General features: G+C 45.8%; 1 protein-coding gene across 2 annotated transcripts in view; it reads right to left on the minus strand.

Moving 5' to 3' along the window:
- Positions 1-4,136: 4,136 nt before the first annotated feature.
- Positions 4,137-13,075, minus strand: part of LOC149343950 (uncharacterized) — an 89,104-nt gene continuing 80,165 nt past the window's right edge. For both annotated transcript variants that reach the window (XM_089546105.1, XM_089546104.1), the window contains exons 7-8: positions 7,559-7,686; positions 4,137-6,548 (exon numbers count right to left, since the gene is read on the minus strand). In XM_089546105.1, coding sequence (XP_089402231.1) covers positions 6,363-6,548; positions 7,559-7,686 — 314 coding nt within the window. In that variant the 3' untranslated portion in view covers positions 4,137-6,362. The remainder of the gene's footprint in view (positions 6,549-7,558; positions 7,687-13,075) is intronic.

A 13,075-nucleotide genomic window follows, 5' to 3' on the forward strand; every position in this document is an offset into this window, starting at 1 on the left:
ACCCATCGGATGATAAACACTAGTGTAGAGCAAAAACACCCTCTTATATAAGCTTCATAAGTTACGCCAAAGCACTAACTCCGTCAGAACCTAACCTCAGCCGTGATGAAGGAATTTAGGAATCAGGGTGTAAAGGAGACATATATGAAGGTACTGGAAAATATGCATAGCGGCTGCCCAGCGACCACAGCCCTCCGTAGGGCAAGTATAAAGTCCTTATCAGAAACGATGTCAGGCAGGAAGACATGCTCTCCCCAGAACATTTCCTCTCCTCTGTAAAAGAGCTATTCAGAGAACTGGATTGACAAGAGTTCTATATGAAAATATTGAAGAATACCTTAGTAATATTCGATTAAGATGACATTTATTTGCCAAAAAAGGGGATGAAAAGAGGTGCTCGTTCTGGCACACATGACGGAAGCCAACAGTCATCGACACCGTGGAGCATAGAGAAAATCCTTTTTTAAATTTTTATTAGCCACTGGGAGATTAATAAAAGCAGGAGAAAAAAACAACCACATGCCACCGGTGGAATCCGAACGCGCGGCCTCCGAATATCGCTCCCGGTGCTCTACCAACTGAGCTACGGCAAGGGCTGTTCAATCTTCTGTTTCCAGGGGCATTTATGTATAGTGTAACCGAACCTTGAAAGTGTTCACCAGCGTCACCCACATCCATAGCGGCGGCGGTCGTAGTCAGTCCTGTATTACCGCGAGCGCCACGTAGGAATGCGGTAAAACGGTGAGGGTGGAAACTGCGCGAGAACCCTCTTATGCTACCTGTGGCATCAACACTGCCAGATTCAAGGTCCTCAATACAGTATTCAGCAGAAAAGGGGGTGGAAAGACGCGCTCATTATGACATACATGACGGAAGCCAACAGTCACCGAAAGCATTGGTGAATTTTGGCTTCCACCGAAAGCAGAATAAAGAACAAACACACGTCCCAGGTGGGCTCCTAACCCACAGCCACCGAATTCCGAGTTCGGTGCTCTACCAAATGAGCTACAGCGACTGCTGTCCAGTCTTCTGCTTCCGGGGTTATTTATGCGTAGTGCAACCGAACATTGAGTGCGTTCACTACCGCCACCCTAGTCCATAGCTGCGGACGTAGTACAGTCGCGAGTAAAAAATATAAGCACACGAGACGGAACACCGGAGCGCCGGAATGACAACGCGTGGCGCTGCGGGTGATAACGAGAGTGCCGGGCCGTTCTCATTCTACAGTATTAGGGGTGTTCAGCGGACTGTCACGGACCAGCAGAATTACTGGCTAAAAGCAGCGCTAAGTTCCTTTTGACAAACCATCGCGGACATAAAAAAAACTAATAGAAAGAAGCCATCTTTGTTCATGATAAAAGGCAAAATAAATGCCGCATGCACAGTCACGTAGGGTCGGCGCTTGAACGCTCGGGCGGTGCACGCTTGATAACGCTTACGTCCTGCCTTCCCCCCCTAGGCTGCAAACATGGAAACGGCCCGATAGGCAGGTCTGCGAACCCAGCGCCGCGTGGTGAGATATCCAAATTCTGATTGCCAGTGATCTGTGCTAATATTTTTTGCTCGCAACTGTACGTCCTGTATTACCGCTAGTGCCACGCCGGAACGTGATTGCTATCCCACCGGCGGCATGTGTTTGTTTTTTTCTTGCGAATTTATTAATCTCGCAGTGATAAAAAGTACAAATTAAAAAAAAACGACGACTATCTCTATGCTAAATGGTTTCGGTGTTTGGTGGCTTCCGCCATGTAAGACGTAACCAGCACCACTTTCCATCCCCTGTCTGCTGAATTATTTATCGAGGGCCTCGAATCTGGCAGCCATGATACGGTGGGTAGCATGAGAGGGTCCTCACACAGCTTCCGGCGTCACCGTTGGACCACCTTCCTACGTAGCACTCGCGCTAATACAGGATGTTCTGCGACAGCCGCTCTGGACGAGGGTGGCGCTATTGAACACTCTAAGGCTCAATTACACTAAAAATAATTAGTCCCAAAAGCAGACGATTAAGCAGCCGTCACCGTAGCTCAGTTCGTGGGGCACCAGACGCGAAATTCGGAGGTTGTTGGTTCGGATCCCATCGGCGGCATTTGGTTATTTTTGTTCTGCTTTTATTACTGACCTATTGAAGAAAACTAATAAACAGAAAAAATAAAACTTCCCCGACTCTCCGTGGTATGGGTGACTGTTGGCTTCGGTCATGTATTGCTTTCCCAAGTAACTTAAGGGACGAATTGCAAAGCAGGAACAAGCAATCAATGGTGACTGGTGGGTCTAAAAATTAATGTGCATTATACAAAAATAATGTTCAACAGTCTCCGAAGGGAACAATGTATCAGAAGCACTTAGAGTTTAGTTTAAAGTATGCATAATTCGGTATGTTCTACTGAGCACTCATAGTCTTGAGAGCGCTTCAGGTTTATATCGGTGCTCACCTGGTCCCTCTAGTGATGTTGGGGTATTGCTTTGAGGGATGCCCAGAACACTGACTTTTGATATTGAACAAGCGTTTATTCGTTACAAAAAAAAACGCTCGGCACCTGACAACCAAGCTCTTCTCTCTGTTTCAGACGCAGCAATCATAGTAATCATCCGCCATTAGCAAGTCATAAAACCTCATCAGTCGTGTCCGTGCTCTTCAGGCGCCGAGAGGCCCGCCTTTAGCTCTTAGCGTCCCTTACCCCTCCCAGAACTGATTCGTCGTGTATACTTCGCTTCAGAACTGAGCTAAGAAAGCGAAGACGGTCCGGCAAAGCGAAGCGCTTTGCCGGACCGCTTTTAGCTATCACAGTTAGTGGCGCTCTAAGCTGCGTAAAGCTCAGGTTTGGCAAGGTTTCGTTAAAATATTTTACCAAATTTCAGTTGAACTAAGCTGGTTATAAGTCATGCATTCGTACTGCAGCAGTCTTTTTGAAGATATCTGCAGACTAGCGCTACTCCTGGATGTAAATTTGGAATTATGTGCAGTTGAGCTAAAGCATCACCGCCATTCTTTAGTTCTGTGGCGGAACATGAATCCTGCTTCTTTCTCTGGAATTTTCAAAAAGTCCCAGCGTGAGTTGTATGGGCATAGCCACTTTTTGGCGCTTTTGGCTACCTGACAGGATGCATACGTGCTGACAAATACGACGATATTGTCACGTTACAGAGCGCTGGGTACTTTAGTTCACACGGAACAGCCGAGCACGAGACGCTTGCGCCCACCTGTACTGTGCGCACGTGCGCTTGATGTCCTATTTCCGGAGTACCATATACATTGCAAGGTGCTTCTGATGTAGCCTATATTCAGAAGAGTGGCGGTTCGGGCTAGTTGGTGCACGTTTGACATTTTTCGAAGGCGCTAAAAAAACACGGACAAAGAAGGAACAGACAGGGACGAGCGCTAAGCTAGCCTATGTGCGCTAGCGTGTTAAATGTTAGGACAGTGAAGCATGTATTCATGCAGTGCATCGTGGGTCCCTATTTTCGACTGCAGTTTTTTTTTCCATTTTTTGAAGTACGGCCCGACATAAAGGTAAACATTTTCACACGCAGGTAATGATCACTCACCCCCCTGTGGATGCAAAGAAGAAATTTTTATGTCGTTTCCTAAGCATACTTTCGTGGCTTGATATTCATTGCATTGGTTGGCCAAGCCTGAAAAACAATAAAATAATGCCTAATTTTCTGTTTCTTTTGACTGCTTCCTTTAATATGCGACTGAATCCTAGGAAAATCTCCAATTGCTTATTTCGTTTTGGATCCACTCAAGAACCCCTTGTTAAAGGTATCTCAAGCTGCCCATTTCCCGTAGTTACTATATTGAAGTAGGTAGGCTGAAGGCGGCGCTTCTGAATACCCCCTCAACGACACATAACACACTAAGCATTGAAAGCTGCTTTTGCAAGCTTCTCCAGGGAACACTGTAAAGCAGATGGCACATTTTCATGCACCTCTGTACGCGCCGTATGCAAACACACGCATGCTCTTCAGGTCAGTCCTTCTTGTTTTCACGTTTTTTTAGAAGCAACTGAATGCCCTATAATAACGCCAGGATGGCCATTCTAAGAACCGCTAAGTAACCTTGACTTCTTCTATGCTTACCTCATTTCCCTGAAATCCATGTGCGGTCGGTTCAGAGCAGAAGACGCAGAAGGAACAGTATATATTTTTCTTTATTCGTATCACATGTTCTGAACACATCCGCAGTGTTTTATTCGGACAAAGATGGCACGTCAACCCTATATGTATGTATACTGAAACCGGCATCAGAGTCCCTTTCGACAAATAGGCAGAGACCACAGAATATCACGCCGCAGGAAAAACAAAAGCAAGCAACGCAAACGCAGTATTGACGACACTCACAACCCTCTCCGAGACAACATTATATACTGGCGCTTTGGGGCTGCGTGAGCCTTTATGAACAGATTTACACAGTGCAGACGTTACGAACGACAAGTGCACATACCATCACCAGTTTACACACTTCGGACGCGTTTTCTTTTTTTTTTTTTTGCTTACGCTAAATACGAAGAACTCCCCATTCCTATTATCCCACGACTAAATTATATGCGAGGCAGATTCGAGCGCATCTATTGCCTTATGCTTTGTATCTGTGCAGGCAAAAAGAGCGAAGTGCTTACAGCTCAGCTTGCCTTGTCGTGGTCAAGAGGTTAAAGAAAAGCTCGCTCAAGAAAAAGGAGCTAGCATAACCGTAGTGGAATAAGACACAACAATGAGAAGACACAGAAAATACCAGTTTACTATCAGATAACACTCGCGGCGGAACACCTAAAACCACCAGTCTTTTTTTTTAGTGAATGCAATGATGACCAGAGATCTATACGGTTACAATTTTTTTTTCCGGAAAGATAGAGCGAGAAAGAAGACAGACTCTGTTTGCATCATGCCTGGGGGGTGCATATTTTCTGTGCTTTCCCATCTGAGGTGTAAGTAATCGCATCTAATGCAGTTGACACCGGTGGAATGCCAATCGGGGCTTTCGATTTATTATGGCCATGGTTTCAGTGCTGGTAGGCAACAAGACTGAAATAGTGCTGAAGCGAAACCGTGCTATTACTGACCGTACTATGATGGCGGCTTTTCAAATATTTCATGTACGCATTTCTAGATAAGAGGAATTCTGTTTTAATGGTGTGCATGGATGAAGGAGATTCTCAGCATTCATAAAAATGGTTTCAGCTCCATAATGCGCACTTCTACCAAAAATCGCTAGTTTTGTTCTGATACGGGTAACTACACGAGTCCCTTCTCCTAAAACGCTATCATTTCCCGCCTTACAGTAAGCACTTGTTTGCGGTCAGCGAAGGACTCAGCTCGACACTGCAGGCAGAAATGCGGCCTGTTAATTCATTCGCTACATGTCAGAGGCATTTGTGTATACATTTGTGAGACAAAAGGACAAAAATGGGCATATCAATGTGGTAAGTAGCACTCATGATAATGCATTTAAATCCCTCGATTTCAATACATTTGCAAAAAGTTGGCCTCATTTTAGAGCTCTAGTAGCAATTCTAAACTGTTGAAGAAAACAACATAAAATAATTTCAACGCCTGTGGCGTCAACAATGATTAAACAAGGACAGATTTTGCAGAACCGGAGAAGAATTATCCTATGTTGTTTCTCTTCCAAACACGCGAAGAATAAGCTTAATTTCAAAGAAGTTTACAAGTACACCGTCAGTATTTTTAGCTTTCAATACTCAAACACGGCTAGAATGCACAGCACTACAATTTGCAGCTCTATATCTCTTAGTCATTCTGCGAAATTTTACAGGAGAATTCCAATCCATTCCTACGGAAGAAGGTACTACGGGCTCAATTCGTCCCGGTGCTTTAGAATAACACTAACGTTTAGTGCTTGTCGGCTTATTTCGGCACCTGGCCGGAATACCTGTTCACATCAGCAGTTCTTTCTTCAGAAAATCAGACGCTAAAATCTGTCATGCACCAATGGAACGCCTTGCTTCCAATGCACCTTGAAGCATCACTGCTTCGGCGCGCTCTCTGGCCACTCTAAAAGCGGCGCGAAAGGCCGAGAACCAAACTCGTGGCAGGAGCAGCGCACGTTTTACAGACACAAAAATGGAACCGAAAGAGGCGAGAAGAGCAGCTGGACAAAAATAAACAACAAACAGCAGACATAATTCGCCACAACATACCCGCTACTCACCTGAGAGGCACGCACCCGGTTTACTTTCGTCAAGGAAACGACACGCTGCCTGCAAATGGCACCCTAAGGTATTGGGTGGATGGCGGCGCACCCTTTATCCCGGCGCGCAGTTCCCGGCGTCATCTGTTCTGCCTTCGCTGCAACTCTAGCGCCGTGACGTGGATGTTGTCCGCCTTTGGCTGGGCTCTGCTCAGTGATTCAGCAGGAAGTCGGCCACGCATGTCTCGGCGCATGCGCCCTGCGCATGACCGTGCTTGGCCTGGCGCAACAGCAGTTGGCTGACCAGCAGCCGCGTGAATTGAGTGGACCCGCCGCTGCTGGCGCCACCGCCGGGCCCGCCCTCGCAGTCTTCAGCTCCGAGACCGTAGTAAGAACCCTGCAGATGAAATATTTTTGTATATTCATCAAGGGCATAGGAGCGCACTGATGGAGCAAGCCTCGCCTTATATCCGTAGCTATAAACCGACGGCTACAACTTCGGCCTCCTGTAGTGTTAGATCTCCGTGATAAAGGTCGTAGAGGTGATGCGTGAGAAAAAAAAAGTACCTTCTCTTTAAACGCAGTTTATAAGCTCCAATTGTTTAGAGCCCAGTATTTTGCGGCACACCAAGTGCAGTACAAAAGCATTTAAACTTTCCTTATCTTTCCGTCCTGTACATTGTCTTAGCGGTTGTTTCTTTCACGAAAGCAAGTGCTACACCGAAGCACAAAATTTCTTGCCGATGTATTGTAACCATCATCTGGAACCAGCAAAAAAGTGCCTGAAGATGAAAGCGCCTTACCAATGGCAGAAGTGTCAGGGAACGAAGTACGGTTGTAGTGCTTTCAGATTTTTTATAAATAACCTGCTCATTTGCTCACGGCAGTCGTGTTTTTTCACTCAGTGCAAAGGCAATGTGAGGCACAGTACGATTTGCAACACTGATATTCTGTAGTTTCTGAAATTTAGCCCACCATTCCTCTTATAATGGGCGCTAAAGACATTTGGCGAGACATGGCAAATAAAATGAGAGGTTCAGTTTTAGGATACTATTTCCCTAGTGTTTCTTGCTTCAGTGGTAAATGCAAGATGCGCCTGCACACAGACATCATCTTATTGTTAAAGCTGATATAAAATAACCAGCACTGCGCTTGAGAAAGGACTCGTCTTTTTTCTATTGGCCAAAAAAAACACCATGTGTGTTGTTGCGTGTGCCATATAGCCGGGAGTAGGAAGAGGGTAAAAAAGTCGAAATGCGAAGCATGCGTAAAGGTGTTCTGATATTAGTATCTTTCAACACAGCACTGCACACAAACATAAAGATCAGGAGAATTCTACATCTGCTTTATGAACAAGTTTCTAAAACGTAGACCGCACTACGAAGGGGTCAGTAACTGTGCACTCACACAAACGAAGCAAATCTGCTGCCACTGACAGGCATCCAGCAGCAGCTGCTGCATGGCTGGAACAGGGGTGAAAGACTGCACGGCTGCAGGACACGTGCTACTCAAAAGCTGCGCGGCGGGACAGCTGTCTGCAAAAGGAGAAAACAGTTCACAGTAGCGTTACACGCTGAGAAAGCTGCAGTGAATTGCTTGCGGAATATGTACAGAGGGCAAAACGTATGTCTAGAACACGTTCTGGGCGTGTTTCGGGCTGAACACGCGATAACTAGCGATACGATTTGGTTAAAAATGGTCTGGATGTAAACATGTAAACATCAAATTTCATCGTAATTTTTTGCCTGCTTGCTCGCAGCGGCTTTGGGAGCTGCGGAACACCCAGTTTGGTTGTTCTAGGCATGTGTTTTGCCTCCTGTACTTTGTTCTGATGCATGTAAACTTTTCACGAAGCACCGGATATAGCGCACATAGTCTATACCGCTTGTAGGCATAAGCTAGTCGCATTAACTCGGTCCTCTTATTAAGAGGAATCCCATACGGGGGAGTGGAATTCAAACAAGGACCACGAACAAGGTTTTTTTTTTGCTGCAGGAGTTCTTTCAGAATATCTTAGCACCGAAGCACGCGTCGGTGTATCCGGTTTAGTCTGCTTAACATAAGACGGAGATGAAAGTTCTTGACCTTCCGCTTTATTTGAGCAGTGCAAAGTTCCGCTACAATTAAATGTAGACGCAAATGCCTTCAGCCCGTCGTCACTAAAGGTTGCGCAACACAATTTTTACTAATGTGATGTAGGCATGCCAGTAAATACCCCCTGCATTCATTACTTTTCCAGGTGAGTTTTACACCATGCGTAGACCCAACAGTCTGTAATTTAACCGTTTTACGTGTTTCTCATTATTGCGTTGAAAAATAAATATTCTTCCCCGTAATTTATATATCCAGGCCTCAAGAAAGCCATGTCATTACTTTTGCAACAGACCACACGAATGGGTCATTTGTTACATTCATGCACAAAAATTCTTACGGACGGTCACTCTATTTGGCAACTATTATATTAAAACACCTGTTATAATAAAGTATAAAATGCACTGCATAGACATCGTTTAATCAATTTATTTTTCGAAGACGCATATCGCGCTAATGATTCAGAAAAGGAGTACTTGTTATAACATTGGTGACGAAATCCGTCTGCAAAACATTGGCGGAGGACTTGCTCTAACGCTCACTGTTTTGAGAAATATTATTTGCTTTCGTTCGTCCCCAGCCCCGCCGCAGTGGCTCAGTGGTTACGGCGCTCGGCTGCTGACCCAAAAGACGCGGGTTCGATCCCGGCCATGGCAGCCGAATTTCGATGAAGGCGAAATTCTAGAGGCCCGTGTGCTGTGCGACGTCAGTGCACGTTAAAGAACCCCAGGTGGTCGAAATTTCAGGAGCCCTTCACTACAGCGTCCCTCATAGCCTGAGTTGCTTTGGGACGTTAAACCCCAATAACCAACCAACCCTTCGTCCCCTTGACCTTATCTTGCGCTGCGTCCGCATAATACGTGACAACGCTGTACGCCATTATTAGCAGCGAGTTGGCGCTAGTTCGCTGTTACGCAGCTGGTTTTAGTTTCGCGGCAGCAGCAGCATCAGCTCAGCTCTCACTAAATTCTGCAACTTGCCCGCAAGGATAAGCACGAGTGAATTTTTCTTCGCACTGTGAAGACTTAGAAAGCTTAACGTTCCTTCGTAGGCCCACAGGTGCACACCTGTGCAAGCTAGCTCTATATAATCCCTTGCCACCACGCCCTTCAACCCCAAAGTCGATTCGTATTGCTGGCATACTGCTCCAGGATGACGGCAGTGCAGAACAAATGCATAAAGATTGGTGATGGCGCTCTTTGCACAAAAGCAGTGAATGTAAATGACAGACTAAAAATGATGCTCTGCCAGCCTGTACAAACTGCGAAAACAAACGCGTACTGGGCACAACCATCGCTCGACATTCAGCTGCCCGAAGAGGACCGCCCTGAGCTCACCTATGGTTCAGTTTCTCTGCATGTTGTAGGTTATTATTAGGATCACAGCCCTAACATCCCAGGCGGTGGCCCTGCCGTAAGCGACATCATCACGCGACAGCACTCTGAGACGCCAAGTGTAAGCAAAACGGTGGTATTTCTGCTGGTCTACGGTGCATACATAGGCAGCGTATGCGCGAGACGGGTGTAAACCTACTAAATGTAAGGTTTAACTCTTTCGCCAAACGACACATATTCACGATGAATGATGGGCAACTACAGGATGGGAATAAATTAAAATTGTCGAGGAAACATAATGAAACGAAAAGAGATATGTGCTGGAACAAAGCCCGCGCTAAGTCTCAAAAATAAAAGACTCTTAGGCTTGCTGCAACGATAGCAAGAAGGGAAAGCAACAAAAGATTTGTCGGGGCACGGGCGAAATTCAAGAAAAAATTTCCTGTTACATACCAGATATTCCCAGGACTGTTCACAACCAAGCCGGCTTCTGAAGACAATAAAATCTGGTTGTCTACTTTCAGACAACGAAAATAAAAAACAGTAACATTGACTCGCCTAGCTATTGTGGTTCACGGAAAAATTGGCACAAAGGAGAACTCTCTTATCAGATATTGGCAAGAGCAATTTGCACCGGACAATGCCAGCAGTACTTTGTTAGGAGACCTCCAAATCTCGTGTTTGTCAAAAGTTCCTCTGCTTCACGGCTAAATGAGCTGTTGTTGACGAGGGGGGGCTATTACTACAGAGGCACTTATTTCTTGAAGGCCTGCGCACTTCCTGCTTCAAGCTTGATGGACATAAGCATCTCTCTGAAAGAATGCAAACTAGGAGACTCTGCCTTGTTCTTCCAGACAGCTAGGAGACACTGCCGTGTTTTTCCAGACCACGCCGCTCTATGCAGATATCGAGGCCAAAGTAACAAGGCACAGGTGGAGGAGAACAAATGGGTGCAACCTTTCAATCTTTGGCAGCGTCAGCTGTTCTTAACTAATTACCAAGTGCTATGGAGTTGGAATTGTGCGCAAGATCTAACATTGGTGAAAACAGCACGAAAGAAGAAGCCCGAAGGCGAAACGAGGAAGTGACAGGAAAGAGCGCTGTTTTCACCAATGTCAGAATGGACCAACTAGCCCAGCAAAAAGTTCCACAAGATCTAGTTTCGATCTTTGCGCACGGACCGTGCCAAGAAATTGTGGCATGACGCTCTAAAGTTTAGCGCGCAGGGAGATTAATGATCAACACCACATATTAAAAAACGAACACCATAAAAACCCCTATGCTTTCATTAATTTCAGTGGTAGTGTTCTTACTTAATACGCATGGCAGGACAAGCCTCTCATTCCCCTACCCTTCTATGCTCTACAACGTACTAAAAGGATTCAAGTAAGACATAATTGCCTTGATTTAATTGTAGTGCACAAATTTCCACTGACAGTACCGCCACTGTTTTCTTCCTTTCATTTTTGTTTGCACCGTACGCTTTTGTATGATATTGTACTGTGTTGTATGCAGTTCCAATATTTTGCATAACCGCCTTGTCCCCCCCCCCCCCCCCCTCCTGCAATGCTCCAAGGATCGATAGTAAGTTTTTAAGAAACGTGACTAGGAGAGAAATTGTTCATCTGAAACGAACAGGAGTAAGGAATGTTCCCACACGTTGTATAACATTGCACGGCCAAGTTACGGCTGCATTTTTTTTTTTTTGGGGGGGGGGGGGGGGGTAAATAAATGATCGCAAAAGGTTTCCTTCGGCGCATCTAAAAGGCTAGGCGTTTTACCGGTGCTGAAATATCGTGATATACGGTCTAGACCGAGATTTCAGTGCTGAACACCCATTCGACTCCAGGATTCTGCACATTTCAAGTAAATAAGTTTTATGGTTTATTGAGGTTTGACGTCCCAATGCGACTGAGGCTACGAGGGACGCCGTTGTGAAGGGCTCGGGAAACTTGGAGCACCTGAGGTTCTTTAACGTGCACTGACATCGCATAGTACACGGGCCTCTAGAATTTCTCCTCTATCGAAATTCAGCCGCCGCGGCCAGGATCGAACCCGCGTATTTCGGGTGAGCAGCCGAGCGCCGTTACCACTGAGCTACCACGGCGGGCACTTCAAGTAAATAGCATTCCTTCACATGAGCATTCTGTGGAGTATGAAAACGAGGTTCATGTAAGTCAAAGAAGGAAGGACACGCCGATCAACTGAACGCTTACTGTTATCAGTTCAAAAAAATAATGCATATTTAGAAAATAATTCTCGCTTCGCTTATTTGCCGCAGTGCAGCCAATGGAACAAGGGGACAAACCTTTTACGCATTGTTCCTGACAACAACTTGCACTGAAGCTGGCTATATCATGGAGGTAACTCAGCTGCATCAATAAATACGTTTCTCTGTGTACCTGAGTGTCATTCGGTTACTTATTAGTGGTGACGTATGAACGGCACGCACGCGTATGGCATCCGCATGTTAGATGTGCCTCCGAAAAGTAACTAAGATATAATAAACAAAAAAACGCTCATTCGAGAGCATCACCACTTACATCAAAGTAATGTTTAGCATACACCAGGAGCTACGGATTATTGGCATTATGCCATTCATCTTTGTGTGCTTCGCCCATAAATCAGCTCTTAAGCTTTTGTCTTGTGTACGGAGCAATTTTTGACTCGGCCAGTAAGCTGCACAGTGAAGCTTCGGTTTTTAGATTTTCTCTGCATGTATTGGCCATTTTCTTTGCTGACACAGTACTGTATTCATGTTCAACGTGCCAATGTCCTTCGTTCTCGGCGTTTAAATGCAAGAATAGCCATGCCAACACAAGGATAATCATAAGAGAAGTTGTTTCGCACGATCGCATTCGTACCGCTTAGTACCTGGCGTGCATTACGTCGGACACTACTTATGGCCCCAAGGGCCCATAGAGAACACAACGTCATACATGCATCGGCTGCAGCAACGCTTCGTACAGACAGCGCATACATGGCACATAGCTTACTGAGGACAGTGCTTACTCATGAAAATGTGCCTCTTTTGATGGAATATGCTGCACGTCCCAAAAAAAATGCCATTTCAAGGAGTGCGTCTTAGACATGGGGTATGCCAGCCAGAAAGCAAGAAATCAGGAATAGAAGGAACGTCTTACGCAAGTGGAACGTACGCATTGCGTCGTTCCCGGTCCCTTGGCGTACTTTAGGATGCATTATTTTTTCCAATCAACTTAATGATGTAATTATCCAAAACTAACTAGCGAACCGGTTTGGTTTGGTTTGGTTCATGGGGTTTAACGTCTCAAAGCGACTAAGGCTATGAGAGACGCCGTAGAGGAGGGCTCCGGAAATTTCGACCACCTGGGGTTCCTTAACGTGCACTGACATCGCACAGTACAGGGGCCTCTAGAATTTCTCCTCCACAGAAATCCAAGCGCCGCGGCCGGGATCGAAGCCACGTCTTTCGGGTCAGAAGCCGAGCACCATAACCACTGAGCCATCACGGCGGTTA

This window comes from Amblyomma mixtum, chromosome 5 (genome assembly GCF_055824585.1).
Source record: "Amblyomma mixtum isolate Tamu chromosome 5, ASM5582458v1, whole genome shotgun sequence".
Classification (NCBI taxonomy): Eukaryota; Metazoa; Arthropoda; class Arachnida; order Ixodida; family Ixodidae; genus Amblyomma; species Amblyomma mixtum.